At 43.9% G+C, this 18561-nt stretch overlaps 1 protein-coding gene across 7 annotated transcripts in view; it reads right to left on the minus strand.

The window, feature by feature from the left end:
- Window positions 1-18134, minus strand: part of PDE1C (phosphodiesterase 1C) — a 505372-nt gene extending 487238 nt beyond the window's left edge. For 5 of the 7 annotated variants that reach the window (XR_014137301.1, XM_078440793.2, XM_078440803.2 and 2 more), the window contains exon 1: window positions 17536-18133. Coding sequence is in view for 6 of the 7 variants with exons in the window: in XM_078440793.2 (XP_078296919.1) it covers window positions 17536-17620 (85 nt within the window). In the remaining variant the exon portion in view is untranslated. Of the gene's footprint in view, window positions 1-17535 lie in introns of all 7 variants that reach the window. The other 2 variants (XM_078440786.2, XM_078440784.2) reach the window with 1 other exon arrangement.
- Between the last annotated feature and the right edge of the window lie 427 nt (window positions 18135-18561).

Genomic DNA, 18561 nt, shown 5'->3' on the forward strand with positions numbered 1-18561 from the left:
TCTATTTTTTGAAATAGTTTGAAAAGAATAGGTACTAACTCTTCTTTAAATGTTTGGTAGAATTCACCTGTGAAGCTATCAGGTCCTGGGCTTTTGTTTGTTGGGAATTTTGATTACTGATCCATTTCATTGATGATAATCAGTCTGTTTAATTTTTTTTATTTCTTTCTGATTCAGCTTTGGAGGGTTATGTTTCTAGGAGTTTATCTATTTCTTCTAGGTTGTCCAATTTGTTGGCATATAATTTTTCATAACATTCTCTTATAATCTTTTGTATTTCTGTGGTGTCATTCATTTCTGATTTTGTTTGAGCTATCTCTCTCTGTCTCTCTCTGTATGAGTCAAGCTAAAGGTTTATCAATTTTGTTTATCTTTTCAAAGAACCAGCTCCTGGTTTCATTGATCTATTCTATTAGTTTTGTCTTAGTTTCTAGTTCATTTATTTCTGCTCTAACTTTATTATTTCCTTCCTTCTGCTGGTTTGGAGTTTTGCTGGTTCTTCTTTTTCTAGCTCCTTTAAGTGTAAGGTTAGATTGCTTATTTGAGGTTTTTTGTTTGTTTGTTTTGTTTTGTTTTTTGCTTCTTGAGGTAGACCTGTATCACTATAAATTTCCCTCTTAGAACAGCTTTTGCTGCATCCCAAAGATTTTTTACTGTTGTATTTTCATTTTCATTTGCCTCCATGTATTTTTTTTATTTCCTCTTTGATTTCTTGATTGACACATTCATTGTTTAGTAGCGTGTTACTTAACATCCACATATTTGTGTTCTTTCCATATTTTTTCTTGTGATTGATTTCTAGTTTCATAGTGTCATCAGAAAAGATGCATGGTATGAATTCAATCTTTTCAATTTGTTGAGACTTGTTTTGTGGCCTAACATGTAATCTAATCTGGAGAATGTTCCATGTGCACTTGAAAAGACTGTGTATTCTGCAGTTTCAGGATCAAATGTTCTGAATATATCTGCTAGATCCATTTGGTCCAATGTGTCATTCAAAGCCACTGTTTTCTTGTTGGTTTTCTGTTTGGATCACTTATCCATTGATAGATGGAGCTGTAAAGTCTCCTATTATTATTGTATTGCTATCTGTTACTTCCTTGATGTTTGTTAATAGCTGCATTATGTATTTGAGTGCTCCCATAGTTCAGTGCATAAATATCTAAAATTGTTACATCTCCTTGTCAGATTGTTCCTTTTATGAATATATAGGGCCCTTCTTAATCTCTTGTTTCAGTTTTTATCTTGAATTCTATTTTGCCTGATATAAGTACTGCTACCCTGGCTTTTTTTTCACTTCCATTTGCATGAATAAATGCTTTACTGCCCCTTCACTTTCAATCTGCATGTGCCTTTAGGTCTGAAATGACTCTCTAGTAGGCAGCATATAATTGGGTCTTGTTTTTTTGGTTTTTTTCTCCATCCCCTCACTCTATGTCCGTTTCTTTTTTTTAATGAACTTTTTTTAATTTAAATTTTAGTTAGTTGATCTCAGCTGGAGCAACTTCTTACTAGACACATTGCCAAAGGCAAGGGAAACAAAAGCAAACATGAACTACTGGGACTTCATCAAGATAAAAAGCTTCTGTACAGCAAAGGAAACAGTCCACAAATCGATGTCTTTTGATTGGACCATTTAGTCCATTTACATTCAAAGTAATTATTGATAGGTATGTTTTTATTGCCATTTTGTTACTTGTTTTATGGTGGATTTTGTAGTTCTCTGTTACTTCCTTCTCTTGCTCTTTCTCTCATGGTTTGTTGGCTTTCTTCAGTGATACACTTAGCTTCCTTTCTTTTTTTATTTTTGCCTATTACTGGTTTTTGATTTGTAATTACCATTCAGTTTATTTATAACATCTTGTGACTTTAGCAGTCTATATTAAGTTGATGGCCTGCTTAAATTTGAACACATTCTTCGTTTTAATGTTCATTTATTAATTTTTGAGAGAGAGAGAGCAGGGGAGGGGCACAGAGAAAGGGAGACAGAGAATCCCAAGCAGGTTCTGACAGCAAAGAGCCTGATATGGGGCATGAACTCACAAACTGTGAGACCATAGCCTGAGCCAAAATCAAGAGTCAGACACTTAACCAACTGAGCTATCCAAGCGTCCCTGAACCCATTCTTTTATTTTTAAAAAAAAGTTGATTTATTTATTTTGAGAGAGACAGAGACAACATGAGTAGGGGACAGGCAGAGAGAGAGAGAGAGACAGAATCGCAAGCAGGCTCCACACTGCCAGCCCAGAGACCAAAGTAGGATTCAAACCCACAAAGCCGGGAGATCATGACCTGAGCTGAAACGAAGAGCTGGATCCTTAACCAACTGAGCCACCCAGGCATCCCTCTGAATCCATTATTTCTCTTCTTCTCCCCCTGCCCAGTTTTAGATATATGGTGTCATACTTTATATCCTTGTATTTTGTGAGTCCCTGGACTGATATTTATAGATATACTTGATTTTACTGCTTTTGAGCTTCCTACTTTTCTTACTCCTATTTATGGTCTTTACACTCAAAAAGTCCTTTTTAACATTTCTTATAGGGTTGGTTTAGTGGTCATGAGTCCCTTTAACTTTTGTTTGTCTAGGAAAGTCTTCATCTCTCATTCTATTCTGAATGATAGCCTTGCTGGATAGAGTATTCTTGGCTGCAGGTTTTTTCTTTCAGCATTTTAAATATATCATGCTGCTCCCTTCTGGTGTGCAGTGTTTCTGCTGAAAAATCCCCTGACAGCCTTATGAGGTTTCCCTTGTAAGTAACTGTTGTCTTTTCTCTTGCTGCTTTTAAAATTTTCTATCACTACTTTTTGTCTTGGTATGAACCTCCTTGGGTTGATTTTGCTGGGGGCTCTCTGTGCCTCCTGGATCTGGATTTCTGGTTTCTTCCCCAGACTCAGGAAGTTTTCAGCTATTATTTATTCAAATATACTTTCTGCCCCCTTTTCTCTCTCTTCTCCTTCTAGGATACCCATAATGTGAATCTTACTACACTTGATGGTGTCACTAAGTTCCTTAAGTCTATTTTAAGTTTTTATTATTATTTTTTCTCTCTCCTGTTCAGCTTGATTGTTTTTCCATTACTCTGTCCTCCAGGTCCCTGTTCCATTCTTCTGCTTCCTCTACTCTACTGTTTATTCCATGTAGTGTATTTTTAATTTCAGTTATTGAGTTCTTCATCTCGGGTTCTTTTTTATGTTTTCTATCTCTTTGTCAAGGGTCTCACTGAAGCCCCCTACTCAAGTCCAATGAATATCTTTATGACCATTACTTTAAATTCACTATCAGGCATGTTACTTATCTCCATTCCATTTAGCTCTCTTGCTGTGATTGTGTCCTGTTCTCTCCTTTGGGACACATTCTTCTGTCTCTTCATTTTGTTTAACTCTCTGTGTCTGTTTCTGTTAGGAAAGTTAGCTACCTCTCCTGCTCTTAAAGTAGTGGCCTTATGAAAAAGAGGTTTTGTAGTGCCTTGCAGTGTAACATCCCCTGTTCACCAGAACCTGGTGCTTCAGGGATGTCTCTTATGTGTATTGCGTGCTCCCTACTGTTGTGGCTGAGTTTCATTTGCTTTTAGTCCAGTTGATTGCAATGGCCCTCTGCCTATTGTGGACAGGGTTTGGTCCCTGTGTTGCTAATGGGCCAGCCTGGGGCTGCCTTGGGCTTGACTTGAGGCAGACCAGGCATTTGTCAGTAGCACTGAACTACAAGACATGTAGTTTTCCATGTAGGCTTTCCATGTTGTCTCTTGAGAAGTCTTCATTTTGGGGTGGTGCCTGTAATCAGATCAGATGTCTTCCTCCAGCCCACTGATAAGGCTGAAATTGAGCTGGTGTGTGTGGTTACCTGCTCAGGGCAGGAGTCACTTTGGAGTGGTACCAGGCCCTGTCAGAGCTGCTTACACACTGCTAGGCTTGTGGCACCACTTTGGATGGGCTCCAGTCAAGAGCATATTGGAGGGGGAAGGACAGCAGGAGAACACAGGGGCAGGGCACACAGTGTTAGTTAGGTCTGCACAGGTCTATTGTTGGAGGAGACCTGGAGCTGTTCCAGAAAACTCCTGCCACAGGACTGAAGGGCATCAGTCCTTAGGAGAGCATGGAGGCAAGGTGCATGTGCCAGAAAGGCCCAGGAGGTAGGGAGTTGGAGGAGGTAGATCCACAGAAGCACACAGGGGCACAGCAAGCAGTATTAGCAAGTTAGGTAGTGATTTTTGGCATCATGCTGGTTCCCACAGGTGTCTATGTGTCTATGCTGGAGGGCAAAGAAGCAAAACGGTGCCCACCAGGTGCTTTGTTCCTGGAGGAGTCTCCAAATGATCCTTGTCCCTCCAACACATGCTCTGAGATTAGGAAACAAATCGCCCTCCCATATACCCCAGGTGCTTTTCAACCTGGGGCTTCTATGATGTATCTCCACAGGACTGTTGTGCTGTCTCTTTAAGGGCAGGGACTCAGTTTTCCATCCCCCTCCCAGCTCTCCAAGAGCCAAGCCCGCTGATTTTTAAAGTTCTAGGTTTTAAGCCCAGCTGATTATAGGACTTCACAAAATTTGGCCCTTCTGGTTTTCAAAGTTAAATGTGATGAAGAGATTCATCTTCCCCATGCTAGTTCCCCATGTCTGGGGTGCCTGATATGAGGGTCTGTTTCCCTCCTCTCTTTGCATCTACAGCACCTCTCCCTCCTATGGACGCTCTCCATGGGTCCATTCAGCTCCTAACTGGGTACACTTTGATGTGGCTTTTCTCTACATTTAGCTGTGGAGAGTCTTCTCTGTCAGTCTTTGGGTCATTTTCTGGGTTATTTACATTGATGTGGGTGTTTTCTAATTGTATCCATGGGACAAATGAGGTTAGGATCTTCCTATTCTGTCATCCTCCCCAGAAGTCCTGCCATCTTCCCCAGAAGTCTGCTACTGGACAGTTTTAAACTAGAGGGCAGAGAGATCAGTTGTATGTTCCAAAAGAATATTCTATTTTCTGTATTGAGAAGAGTGTGGAGGGAGGCCAGTTGGGAGGTAGGGAGACCTCCTCCTACCATTGGAAATATTGCAATGACTCAGTGAGAGAAGAAGAGGGTATGAACTACTGCAGGGGAGGTGGGGGTGGGGAAAATGAATAGGAAAAAGTTTAGAGAAGAAAATCAACAGGAGTTGATGGCTACTTAGATGAGATGGAGAATGGGGACACAGGAAAAGTGGTTCCCAAATTACTGCTTCAGGTGCCTGAGCTTTCTGAAATGAAGAAACTGGATTTGAATCACTTGTTCTGAAGTCATTCTGACTTCTTGAAGCCCCAGTTTCTCCACCTGCAAAATGGAGCTGCTCATAGTTTTCCTGCAGGGTTACTGGTAAATCAAATGAGTTGATACTTGGGAAAGTATTTCACAAATAGTAAAACCTTGTTTTTATCATCATCAACACAGGGGCAATAACTTGCACAATAACTGCATAATCACCCCCCAAAAAACAGCCTCCTTGAAATCATCACTAAGACTAGGCTGAGAGTCTTACAAAACTGGCCTAAATTCTACATCTTTTAAACTTTTTTTCACTGTCTTAAATAGTTGGCCTCATGAATGACCCAGATGAGAAAGGAAGAAAAGGCATCTTGGAAGGTTGGGTTTCCCTGGGGCCCAGCAAAGGTTGGGGACCTGCTTCAGCACAAAGTCCTGCTGGCTCCCTCTTTAAGAGATGTTGGATTCCCCTTCAATGCTGACTAACTTATCAAAATTTGAAAATGTAAAGTAACTCCCAACTGTTTAAGAAAGATGAGTCCCTAGACACAATGAGCCATACTTTATGACTACAGGGTCAGCATCTAAGTCAGCCAAAATACCTTCAGGTTTGGCATGAACTAAGGAAGAAGAAAAGGGAAGGCAAAGTAACTAAGATTTATAAACACTTGGGATGGTATCATTACTGGGCCAACATTTTATAAATGTCATATTTATACACAGATATTATTATTCTTACTTTACAAGGTTCAGAAAGGTAAAGAGAGTAGTCAGACACCTCATAAATAGTGAATGAACATCAGAGCTCATCAATTCAACTTCTGATTTGTCCAAAAGAAGGGATATTCTTCCTACCTTATACACTACAATGAGTCTTTGAGATGATCATCTCCAATAGTCAAAATGTCTGATGAATAAAATATATAATTCAGCAGGTCCAACATAGCATTCCAACCCAAAAAATAACAAAACAGGAAAAAAGCGCTGGACCGGACTCTGAAGACCTGCACTGAAACCCTCACTCATCAGGAACTGCTCCGTTTGCAACCCCACTTATAAAAGCCGGATGAGACCACCTTAAAGGTCCTTTATTAAATGCTAGACAAATGCTGGTAGTTATTAGTGACACAAGTCTAGGATAGCTGATCCTTCTCTTGTTTTCTTCTCGAAGCTCATGGAATCACACCTGAGATACTCTATGCCATCACCAAGAAGAGAGAAAGCACGCTGTCTGAAGAAGCAGAAAGATAAAGCAAATCAATTAATATGACTTCCTCCCAGAGAAACAAACCTCCGCAGGAGCCAGTAAGGATTGATACTCCTAGATGGAATTTTGAGTGGTTTGGACCTTTGTCCAGCAGATACTGCGCTCCCATAAATATAAACCGACTTCCAGTAACTCTGCTTCCAAGCCCCCCTCTCCCAGGGCTCCTTGGGGAAGGCCTGGTTCTCAGGCCAAGCTCCCACCACACTCCAGAGCCTGCCTGCCAAACAGCACAGGAAGTGCCAACCAGCTCTCCCCAGAGCAGCTGGCACCAATTACCCAGACCCTGCTGGAAGAACTCGGCTGGGGTAAGGCAGGCACTCCAGATACCGGCCTGGTTGGAAATCCTATACTAAAACAAAGACAGCCTTGCAGCCCTGCCAGCACTCAACATAAGTGGCTGGTGGGGGTCTGTGGGAGGCAGCCAGGGGGCAGGCTGGTGAGCCCCATCCAGGGAAGCAGCTGTGGGCCTGGGAGACTTGCCCGCTCCCTGATTGCAGGGCCTCTCCATCATCACAACCAACAGCTACCAATTATTGGGCACCTAGAGTGAGCTAGTTTCTTACATTCCTCATCCTATTGAACTCTCCCAACACAACAAAGAAGAAATTGTTATCCCATGTACAAATAAGGAACGTGAGGTTCAAACAGATTCTTTTCCACAGTCACAGGGACAGGACAGGCTGGCACTGGGCCTAGTGCCCACGTCTCCTGCATCACTTTCCTTTCCACCTACCATCCTGGCCTGGGAGAGCTAACCACCTAAAAAGGGCCTGGACATTAGGGACTCACTTTGCAAAGCCATCATAAGTGACACATTAAATCCTAAAGATGATAAACTAGTTGAAAAGATGGGAACATTTGTAGGTCCTCCATGGATTCATCGCAAATAACTGTACAGCATCAGGACACCAATGCCCAAGGACACAAAAGTGAATGTCTTTTGCAGGAAATGCCAATTTTGAACAACAGAAAGTGGAAGACTAAGGTCATAATTACAGCTTTTCAAAGAACAGTATATACAAGTATTTGATCAAGCAGGACTCAGAGTTGCTTATTACTATTATCTTCATGATAACAATGTTATTTTAGAAATATGTCATCATTATGGATATATTATGGATATATACATATATGGATATATATAATAATAACACAAAAATACTATTATAACAAACATTCACACAGAACTTACTATGTACCACATGCTGTTCAGAGTGCTTGATATATACATTAACTCTTTTAATCCTCCAACAACCCAAGAGACAGGTAATATGATTATCTCCATTTAACAGATGAGCCCATTGAGATACAGAAAGGATAAGTAACTTGTCCAAGATCACACAGCTAATAAACTGTGAAGTCAAAATTCAAACCAAGGTAGTCAAGTTCCAGAATCTATGTTCTTAACCTCTATATAGACTGCTTCTCAAATTCAGCAAGCATTTATTAGGCAGAACCCATGCGAGGTGCCCCCATAAATATTATCTATTACACATTTATTGTTCATAACAAGCAAATCTAGGAACATGAATTGAAACCGTAAAGACTTCCTATACCACCAGAATGGACCCAACCCTGCTGACAGACACCTGGAAATCTCCACCCATGTCCCACTAGGATTTGATCTCATAAAGGAGAAATGGCTGGAAGGTCCAGTCAGCTACACAGCCACTTGCCTTTGGTTCCTTCCTTGAGTCTAGCTCAGTGGTTATCAAACTCACTTGAGTGAGAATTATCATATACAATTATATACACACAATCTAGGCTACTTACTCCAAGAATAGTTTCAACTCTTCACTAGTCCTACATCCAATTTACCTCTGCTTTGCTCTGAACTCTGCAAAGCATCTTTCACCAGAAATCCCAGCGCATCTCATTTAGCCATTCCCCTGCGCCTTCCCACTCTGCGAAAGCTATGGTGGCCTTTAGGACTCAAAGCTCACCTCCTTCCCAAGAGGCAGGAACTACAGAGGTATCCTTAACCAACCAGTTCATTTGCAAATGGAGAAACTGTGATGTCTATGTTAAGTGACTTGATGAGCATTAAAGAGCAAGTTAGTAAGAAACGAACCCCAACCCTCAATTCTGAGTCCACTATGTGTTTTCCAACATACTGTGCATTTCTCCCCCTGCCCACCATGGTTCCCCTGCCTTTCCACAGTGCCTAGTTCAGTGCTATAGTCAGCAAATGTTTATTAACTTCCAATGATTGTGGTGCTATAGACTAAATGTTTGTCTCCCCAAAATTCATACGTTGAGCCCTAATCCCCAATGTGATGATATTAGGAGGTGGGGCCTTTGGGAGGTAACTAGGCCATGAGGATGGAGCCCTCATAAATAGGATTAGCACCGTTTTAAAAGAGACCCTAGAGAGGTCCCTCAATATTTCTGTCACACGAGGAAACAGTGAGAAAATGGCCATCTATGAAGCAGGAAGCAGGCCCTCACCAGACACCAAATCTGCTAGTGCCTTCCCAGCCTTCAGAACCGTGAAAAATAAGTTCCTCTTGTTTAAGCCACCTAGTCTGTGGTATTCTGTTACCGCACCCTGAATGGACTGAGGCAATGCCTAGGAACTCCACTTGCATTTTATCTCATTTAACTTCCCAACTCAGCAAGGTAGATACTACTTATTATGTCCACTTATAGCTTAGCCATGTGATGTCACCTCTCCAAAATTACAACAAAAGGAAGATGGGGTTCGGAAAATGAACCCCAAGTGTCTCACTCCAGAGCTTGTTATATTCTAAACTCTACTGAGTCCAATTTAACCATCCTGATCCCCTTTTTCTCCCTATGTCCCAGGACGGACTCGTAAGCCTGGCTCAGAAGGTCATTCCTGTAATTATGGAACTACTCCAACTTCTCCATAGCCCCACGTAGATTCTGCCAGGTCAGTGGAGGTTGGGTAGACATTCCAGGTACACTGTGTGGCCCAGGGAGGGACATCAGTCCATGGATGGCAGAAGAGTGCCCAGTGCACACTTTGCTCTTGTTCCTATCTGGTGTCAGAGGCCAGCACAGTTGTACAGGGCTTCCTGGGGGCCACCACCCCACACCGGCACAGGCCAACAGTGATCCACCTCTGAGCCTGCTCCAGAGCATACCCACAAACCCTCAGGATCACGCCACCAACCCTCACCCACTCCCAGCCAGAGCTAGCTCTAGTCACGGCATGATTTCAGGTGAAGGGAAGGCACTCCGAGCAAAAGAGGCACAGTGTGACAGCCAGGTGCTATGCGTGGCACTTCACTCCTCAGGCTGTGGCTTACCCACAAGGAAGGTGGTATTACCTCCTTTGTCCTGAGAAGGAAATCGAAGCTCAGAGAGGCTAGCTGACTTGCCTGGCCAGCACAATAAGCCCTTGCGTGACTCCAAAGCCCAGGGTTTCTTACCACAAATGCAATCTCTCTGCTGACACATATCCCTAAAACTGTGCTCCAGTAGCCGGCTGACAATCAGAACCCCACTGGGAGAGCCTCATTCCTCAAGCTAAAGATACAGCTTCCCTTTGTTGAAGTGCAAGTGCTGTGAAGAGGGGGCACAAGTTTTAACCAGTATGAAGTCTTCCCTAATAATAAGAAGCATTTTAACGGCATTTTAGAGTTAAAGCAATCTTTTCATGCATAACTTCACCTGATCCTCACCACAGCTGCATAAGTAAGACTCACACTCCCCATTTCACATATGAGGAAACTGAGGCTCAGAAAGTGATTTTCCCAAAATGCAGAATGGGGTCCAGGAGATGGGTACCGGAGCAGAGATAGCAAGCCCTCGGTGGCGTGACCCCTTCGTTCCACACACTGCTTCACCTCACTCTGTCCAGTCTTCTCAGAGATGGGAGGAGGAGGGAATTAGGTCCGTGGGTACTGGGAGGTGGCTGCAGAACATTTTGCCTTGGGTCCTTATTCAATTCTTTGCTCCCTAACATCACTCCCAACCAAGTAGGCAATGTCCAAAGGTCTTGCCTCCACCCAGACAGACGAGCAGGCTGACAGAAGGCAGACAGGACACTTAGCCAAGACAGCACTGAGACCAGACTGGACTGAGAAAGTTCTGAGCCATATGCACCAAGGGAGATCAGGGGCTTCTATGCCTGGGCTGGAGAGTGGACCCCACCCCCGGTGCCTGCAGCCAAGTCATCCTGGCCTAGTTTACCACTGAGCCCTGCCCTGTGACAGGAGCATCCACCAGCAGACCTCCTCTACTTAGCTTGGGTTCCCAGCTCCTGCAATCCAAGGGTGTGGCAGGGAACCCTCACTTCCAGCCCCCTGGGCCTCTACTGTCTAGGGGCCCCTTGTGTTTCCTCCTCTGGGACAACCCCGCAGAGAGAAACATAGGGTGAAGGAGATAGTGGCAGTTGCTACAGGAAACGCATCCCTCTGTTACCAACACCGCTTCTGTACAGGCCTAGAATTTTCCACACTACCACTTTCATTTTTGAAGGAAGCAGCTTCTTTGCCATGCACCCCACCATTTCACATCCTCCCAGTCCATGGCTTCACCCATTTCCTTCTGACACCCTAGAGGTCATCACTGAGGGGAGAAGGGAAGTGAGAACCCTCGTGGAGCCCCATTTTCTCATCTGTAGAATGAGTAGTGAGGAGTACCAAAAGAGATCAAGTGAGGCCCACTCAGGTGGTTTGAAAAAAAAAAAAAAAAAAAAAGGTGTTTTTCTTTTTTGCAAACATATTTCACTTTGGGGGTAAGGTTGTGTATTTATATTTCAGGCAGCCTTGTGGAGAAAGTAAAAATCTGTGAATGCACTTAATACAAACCCAAATAGATATCCAAGCCCCAGAAGACAAGGAAAGTTCTGGAAAACAAGAATACTGCAACTCCCTCCAAATCCATTTGTTCCATATTCAAATGCTAGTTCACAAGTACCTGACCAGAGTCCAATTACACTTGAACTTCAACATACGGCCTTCAGTTAATACTAATCATTATAATGACCTGCTACAACTGAAAATTCAATGGTTTCCTAGGGATGGAACACTCAAATCACAAATGCTGGATGACAGTCAGTGCTTTCTGATACGGCACATGTTCACCTTCATCGTCTTATTTCCAAGACCTCTTGACCACATACCTGACTTCATGACCTGAGAAAATTATGTAAAAAGGACACAAAATCATTTGCCTTGGGATATGAGAATGATCAGACTGATGAGGCAGCCCTGGTGGGAAGCAGACTAACGGACCTTGTTTCTTCAAACCTGATATTCCTCCCAGGAGCAGCCCAGTCTCACCTGTGACAAAGCTCCAACACTTTGTGTTGCCCCAGCCTGTGCTGGCCCAACAGACCTGGCAAACTCCCTGGCCTCTCTTCATCGGGATGATGGATGGGTTCTCAGGCTCAGGCAGAAATAAAGTACACAGTGGGAGACAGCATGGTGCGAGGCAAACCCTGGGCTGACAGGTCAGAGCAGATGTGGTTTGAACCCCACTCTACTATTTCCTGGCTTGTGACTTCCAGCAAATCATTCCCTTTCAGAGTCTTAGGAGTTTCTTCTCCTAAAGTCGGGGTCATAACAGATAACTTTCAGAATTGGAAAGGTGATCAAACGAGCTGAGTAAAGCACCTAGTTCAGAGCCCGGTCCAAACCGCACAGCTACACATGACATGTGGCGGCACTGGTTCTCAGTCAGCCTTGACCGTCAATATCCCAAAGTCCCTGAAGCCAGGGCATAGGCTCCTTTAGGAGCTTCAGGCTTCCATGGAAGAGGGAACCCTCACAGTTTTTCTCCATAGGGATGTTACTGGTGTTTAGGAAAATTCCTCATTGTGCAGGACTGTACCTTACTTACTCTGGAGAAAATTTAATTCCTCTGGGCTTTGCTCACTGTCTTAGAGCCTGTCCACAGCCCCCTACCATCCAACTACCAAAAGTGCACCATGTATGCCCAAACAGCCTCTGGGGTGTATCACCCCTGTGAAAAGCATAGCTGAAGCCTTCTCCCTGCCAATCTGAACCAGAAGTGGATGTCTCTCCTTAGTCCAGAAATGTCCATTCAACAGAGAGTTTTTTCAGGAGCCCTCCAAACAAACTTTATTCTTGACCTTGACACAGGGTGGGTCACATATCCCCTCCTGCAGAACTCCCAAGACCTCCATGACCTCATCCGCTTCCCCTATTAAGAATGTCTTCGGGTGCCTGGGTGGGTCAGTCAGTTAAGTGTCTGACTGTTGATTTCAGCTCAGGTCATGATCTCAAGGCCATGAGTATGAGCGTCGGGCTCCATACTGAGCATGGAGTCTGCTTGGGATTCTCTCGATCTCCCTCTCTCTCTGCCCCACCCCTGCTCATACATGCTTTCTTCCTCTCTCTCTCTCTCTCTCTCTCTCTCTCTCTCTCAAAAATAAATATTAAAAAAAAAATCTCTTGAATCACCAGTACCATAACATGAATTCCTTTAGTAAAGTCCTTTGACCTAGAAATTTTGCATTTGTTAATCTAGACTACAACAGGAGATATTTCCTATTGACAATGTCAGTCACTTGAGAAAAGGAGCAATCTGGGAGGGACCAGGATCTCATGAGGATTCTTCTCTCACATGGTAAGAGAGGGACTGTCTACCTACTCTGCCCTGCAGAAACCATGTAAGTAGCTGGTGTAGGGGCTAAGGGCATGTTGCCCCAAAATGTGTTACTTTGGCATGCAGATTATTTTGAGCTGAAAACAATCAAGGCCCAAAGACTTAGAAACTTTGACCTTCCCCCTAACTGCCTAAAAGTTTGCTCCAGGAAGAGAGCCATCAACAGAGATGACTACAGTATGATATGAACTAGGGGTGGTAGACAGAGAGGAGCCTAACGAAGTCTGTTTGTTAAAATTGCTCTCTATGCCTCATTGATTCTGAATGGCCCAGCAAACATTTGTTTACTAAACATTTACTTTTTTTCATCTTCCTGTCAATTGCTTTCCTTCCCTTTGAAGGAAAGGACCCCTATGTCCTTCTCCTTAGTTCAGGATGGCATATATACCTCGTTTTGTCTGTCTGTCTTTGGAATCTCATGTCTGTGTGGATTCCCAGTATGTACATAATTAAGTTTAATTTTCTTCTCCTCATCTGTCTCATGTCAGTTTGATTCTTAGTTCAACTAGAAGAGCCTTCAAAGATAGAGAAAATTTTTTTCTCCCTAACATTGGTAACCATGCGTGAGGGCTACAAGATATCTGTATGTTTCAAAGTAAGTCTTAATTGCCACATATTGATGTTGTAGGAATATGAGTCCTCCTACTTGGAAGAAATATTGTTAACATACATGACAGTCAGCACTTACAAACTACATATATATATATAGAGAGAGAGAGAGAGAGACAGAGAGACAGAGGGACAGAGGGAGAGAGACAGAAAGACAGCAAGAGAGAGGTGCCCTTGAATATATGGAGGTTAGGGGCACCAATGCCTCACACAACTGAAAATCCACATAGAACTTAGATTCCCTAAAAACTTAACTACTAATAGCCTGCTGTTGACTGGAAGCTATATTGATAATATAAATGTTGATTAACACATATTTTGTATGTTATATGTGCAATATACTATATTCTTACAATAAAGTAAGCTAGAGAAAATAAATGTTATTAGGAAAATCATAAAAAAAAGGAAAAATGCATTTAACAGTATTGTACTGTATTTACTGGAAAAAATCTGCATATAAGTGGACCAATGCAGTTCAAACCTGTATTGTTCAAGGTCACCTGGATATGTATATAGCTGTATATATAAACACACACAGGACATATATGTTCATGTGCATATATAATATATATGACCGATATATATTAATTATATAATTATGTGATTAATATCAAGTAATTGTAAGTTACATAATTAACATACTGTGTTACAATTATATATTATTTATAATTAATATATTAATGTATGTATATTAATATATTATTATGTATAATGTTATGTAATTAATAATATAATTAATATATTAGTTATATGTATAATTAACATGTATTATATACTGTACCTTAAGAGTAACTGCAAATTAAAATAAATAATAAAATCACCCAGAGAAAAAACATATAGGCCAAGGACATAAAAAGACAATTTTACAAAAGAAGTAAAATAACATGTGGAATTGAGATACTTCTGTCCACTTCTCAAACCAACAACTTTTTTTAAAATTACAGTGTCTGGATTCATGGGAGAATACGAGCAGCTTGACAAACTGCTGGTGGGAACATAAGCTGGTATTTCCAGAGGTGAGTTGAACAATCAGTGTGTTTTAAAATCTTTAGAAATATACATAGAATTGGACCAAGCAGCTATACTTCTAGAAATGTATCTTCACAAGTATTTATGGATGTCCTCAGGGGCTCCTGGGTGGCTCAGTCGGTTAAGCATCCAACTCTTGGTTTCAGCTCAGATCATGATCTCATGACTTTGTAGCCTGAGTCTCACATGGGCTCTGCACTGACAGTGCAGAGACTGCTTGGGATTCTCTCTCTCTCCCCATCCCTGAGCCTCCTCGCTCATGCTGTCTCTGTCTCTCTCAAAATAAATAAACTTAAAAAATTATATTTAAAAAATTTTAAGTCTTTATGGATATTCTCAAAGATTGGCTTTCTTCATTATTGTGGCAAAAATTAAAAGACACTAAATAGCCAACAATTACAAGTGATTCTCTTCCTTTTTGATTATCTGTATTTTCTAAAATGTCTATATTGGCCCAAAATGCCTAAAATGTCTCTTAAGGTACTAACTAGTTTCCACTTAGTACTAACTAGTTTCCACTTAGTACATATATGTCACATATATGGACATATGACATCACCTCAAGAATACAAATTCCTTGAATACCAGATTCTAAGTCTGATTTATCTTCATACACTACCCTGTGATATTAGCTTAGGGCCTTGAAAAATTACAACAATTGTCATTTATTGAATGTGCACCATATGGCAGGCATTGTGTTAAATTGTCTCTTTTAATGTAGTAAAATTCAATAAGCAGTTGTTGAAGGAAGGAGGGAAGAAGAAGGACAGATGGAAAGGAATGATTGAATAAATGTCTAGAGATCTGAAATAAGCTAGCAGCTCTCTCACCAGCTCACTTTTGAGGTCCCTCCTAACTAGCAGACCATAGTGCCAAATCATTTCTTCCTGTGAGGACAGGAGCAAAAGGACAGAAGGAGTTAGGTGGGGCAGGACGACACTATAAACCTGGGTTTTAGAAGCCACACTTTTTAGAAGATCTCACAGAGAACTACCAGGTAAAACTTTAAAAATCACTTTTAGATGTATTCTTACCAGATTCAAAAAACTAATATTAACATGACAATGGCCTTTTAATGAATCACTTTTGACTTCGGCAACATTTAATTCATTTCTACAAAAACCCCCAAACAGCCACCATCACCATTAGAGGGTGAAAGATACATCAATTAGACATAGTTTCATAGGTCCAAAATAAGTGATTCAGGGCAGGGTGTGAGCTCTCACAAAGGACTAGGAGGCTAAGGGAGTGCAGAGGGAGAACTTATTTCTGATGGGGAAGGAGAGCACAGGAGGTGGCAAGTGAGAGGCAGGAGAGACAAGATTTCTCAATGCAGAGTTAGGGAAACAGCATTCCTGCCTGAGGAAATAGCCAGAGCAAAGGCTCAGAGGGCTGGGGCATGGGCAAGGGCAAACAATAAGCATGTAGGAGATACAGATTTGAAGTGACAGCTGGACAGTAAAGGAGAGCCTTGGGAAGCAGGCTAAGGAGTTGAGACTTAATTCTGGAAGCAACGTGTTCAGTCCATGCCCCAGAAATCTTGGGCTACTTCATTAGAAGGAACAAAAGTGGTCTAAAGATGAATTCCTCTCCACTGGTTTCTTGCCCCTGGCAATTTCCTGCTCCTGGGGCAAGCCGGTACAGCCCAACAAAAAGCAAATTAACACATCCCTCCAAAGGTTTGGGGGTTAAGTTCAGATTTAAAGCCACAGTGACCTGAGCATACACAGAAATAGAGCACTTTGGCACCTGGCTTTGCCCTGTTGTTTTCCAAACTCTGACGTTCCAGAAAGGAAGCCTCCCTGGCTTTGCCCACCTCCTGGGAAGATTAAGAGGCAGCCTCTGACCAATTGTTTCAAAACAGTGCACAATACAGAACCAGTAGTGAGAGCATCAAGAACTGATCTCTTCACATTCAGCTTCCAACGGGTTTTAGCCCTGTGGTCCTGCTACCTCTAATAATCCCTCTGGTACCCCACTTGGTAAAAGGTTTGAGGAGGAAAGGAAACAGGGGGTCCGGAGGATGGGGGACAGCTTTTTTTCAAACATTTCAGTAACATGATACATTTCTCCCTGTCTGCATTCCGTGCCTGTTGGTCTCTAGGTTTCTTGGATTGACACTCTCGCTCTCTTGCTCGCTCGCTCTCTCTCTCCATCTCCCTACTTCCCTCACCTGCCTTTCTCTCTGTGTCCCTTTCTCCTTGTTTCGACTTTTGTAAAAACTATCGTTCAATCTGTCTCTGACTCTATCTCTGTGTCTGTCTCTCTCAACTTCGGCATCTCGTTTCTGTCACTATCTCCACCACTCTGTCATTCTCTCTATTAGTCTCTGTCTTGGCATCTCTGTCTCTGTGTTTCTGACCTGATGTCTAGGTGTTTCCAATGAATGTCTCTGTGTATCTCTCTCAGTTCTCCCATGTCTCTTTCTGACTTCCCTCTCTCAGCATTTCCAGCTCCACCTCTCCATCTCTTTGCCTCCATCCCCGTCTCTATCCCTCCTCTCCAGTTTGCGTTACTAAAATCTCAGCGAGGAAACAGCAGTTCAGAAAGGTGTAACCCTGAGAGCCGCTTTCAGCGGGCTGCCGGGTCAGAGCGGCGGGAGGGGCGCCGCGGGGACAGCCCCGCGTCGGGCCACTGTCACCGCTCCCCCCCCCTCCCCCGGGCTCCCCTCGCGAGCGCCCCGCGGCCCAGCCCCGACCCCTGACCGCCTCCCACCCCCGGTTAGAAAGGACCCTCCCCGCCACCGGCCAGGGTGTCTGCCCGAGCCAGGGGTCGGACGGAGGACAGAAAGTTCTCACCGATGGTGAAGCTGTAGCCATCGATGCTGAAAGTGGCGCTCCGGCATTTTTTGAAGCCCTCTTTCCTGTTGCTGGCGTCCGTCATGGCTCGGCCGGCGGCGTCCCGGGGTTCCCCGCGGCGGAGCGCGCAGCCCCGCGCTCGGCCCCGTCCCCTCCCCCAGCCGCGCGGCGCGCTCTCCCGCAGCCCCGCCGCCCGCCCGCCGCGAGCCCGGTGCGCCCCGTGCGCCGGCTGCGGGTTTGGGGGGCCGCCAGGCAGCCGAGACGCTAGGCGCGCGGCGCGGTCAGTGCGCGGCACCACTGCCCCATCCCCGGTGCCAAGTTCCAGGTAGGACGCGAGGAGCGCTGCGACAGGGAGGCGACGCGCGCCCGCCCGGGCGTGTATACCCGTGTATACCGGGGCTCAGGGGGATGCCGAAATCCCTATCCCTTCCACCCTACTCTCCTCGAGCGCTGAAGCCAGCGCGCACGCCTGGTTTCTATCTCAACTTCGCCTTCCCCCCTCTGGAGGCTGGTGGGGTTTGGGGACTCAAGGGAATGGCTAAGATCTGGCGTCGTGCTTCTTCTAGCTGTTTTCTCTGGCAGGCAGGAGAGCTCCCAAAAAGCACATCAACAGATGGAAGCAAACATGTAAGCCGGTCAGATGCTGCCAAAGTTTACTCCAAACAAGGAAGTCGGGGGAAATCGCCACGCCCACTTCCTCCCAGCAGCTGTCCCCTCGACTAGCCTGGATCCCTGAGAAGGTTACTTCTTCTCAACAGTCCCTCGCCAGAGATAATTATCAAAACAACCCACGCGTGTGATTTCACACAGAGGTTTGAAGGTGTGCAACTCCCAACCACGTTCTAGCCCATTCCTAACGGCTGGTCCCAGCTCTCTCCAACATGGTTTTGCCAAACGTTAGACTCCTGGAGTTTGGGGAGGTAAGAGAGATCTTACCAATCGGACAGCCAACCCTCTTGTTATAGATGAGGAAACTGAGGCCGACAGAGGCTTAAATAAGAGATAGATGGAAAGCAGCAGCGTTTA

The sequence above is a fragment of the Panthera onca genome, chromosome A2 (genome assembly GCF_046562875.1).
Source record: "Panthera onca isolate mPanOnc1 chromosome A2, mPanOnc1 haplotype 2, whole genome shotgun sequence".
Taxonomy (NCBI): domain Eukaryota; kingdom Metazoa; phylum Chordata; class Mammalia; order Carnivora; family Felidae; genus Panthera; species Panthera onca.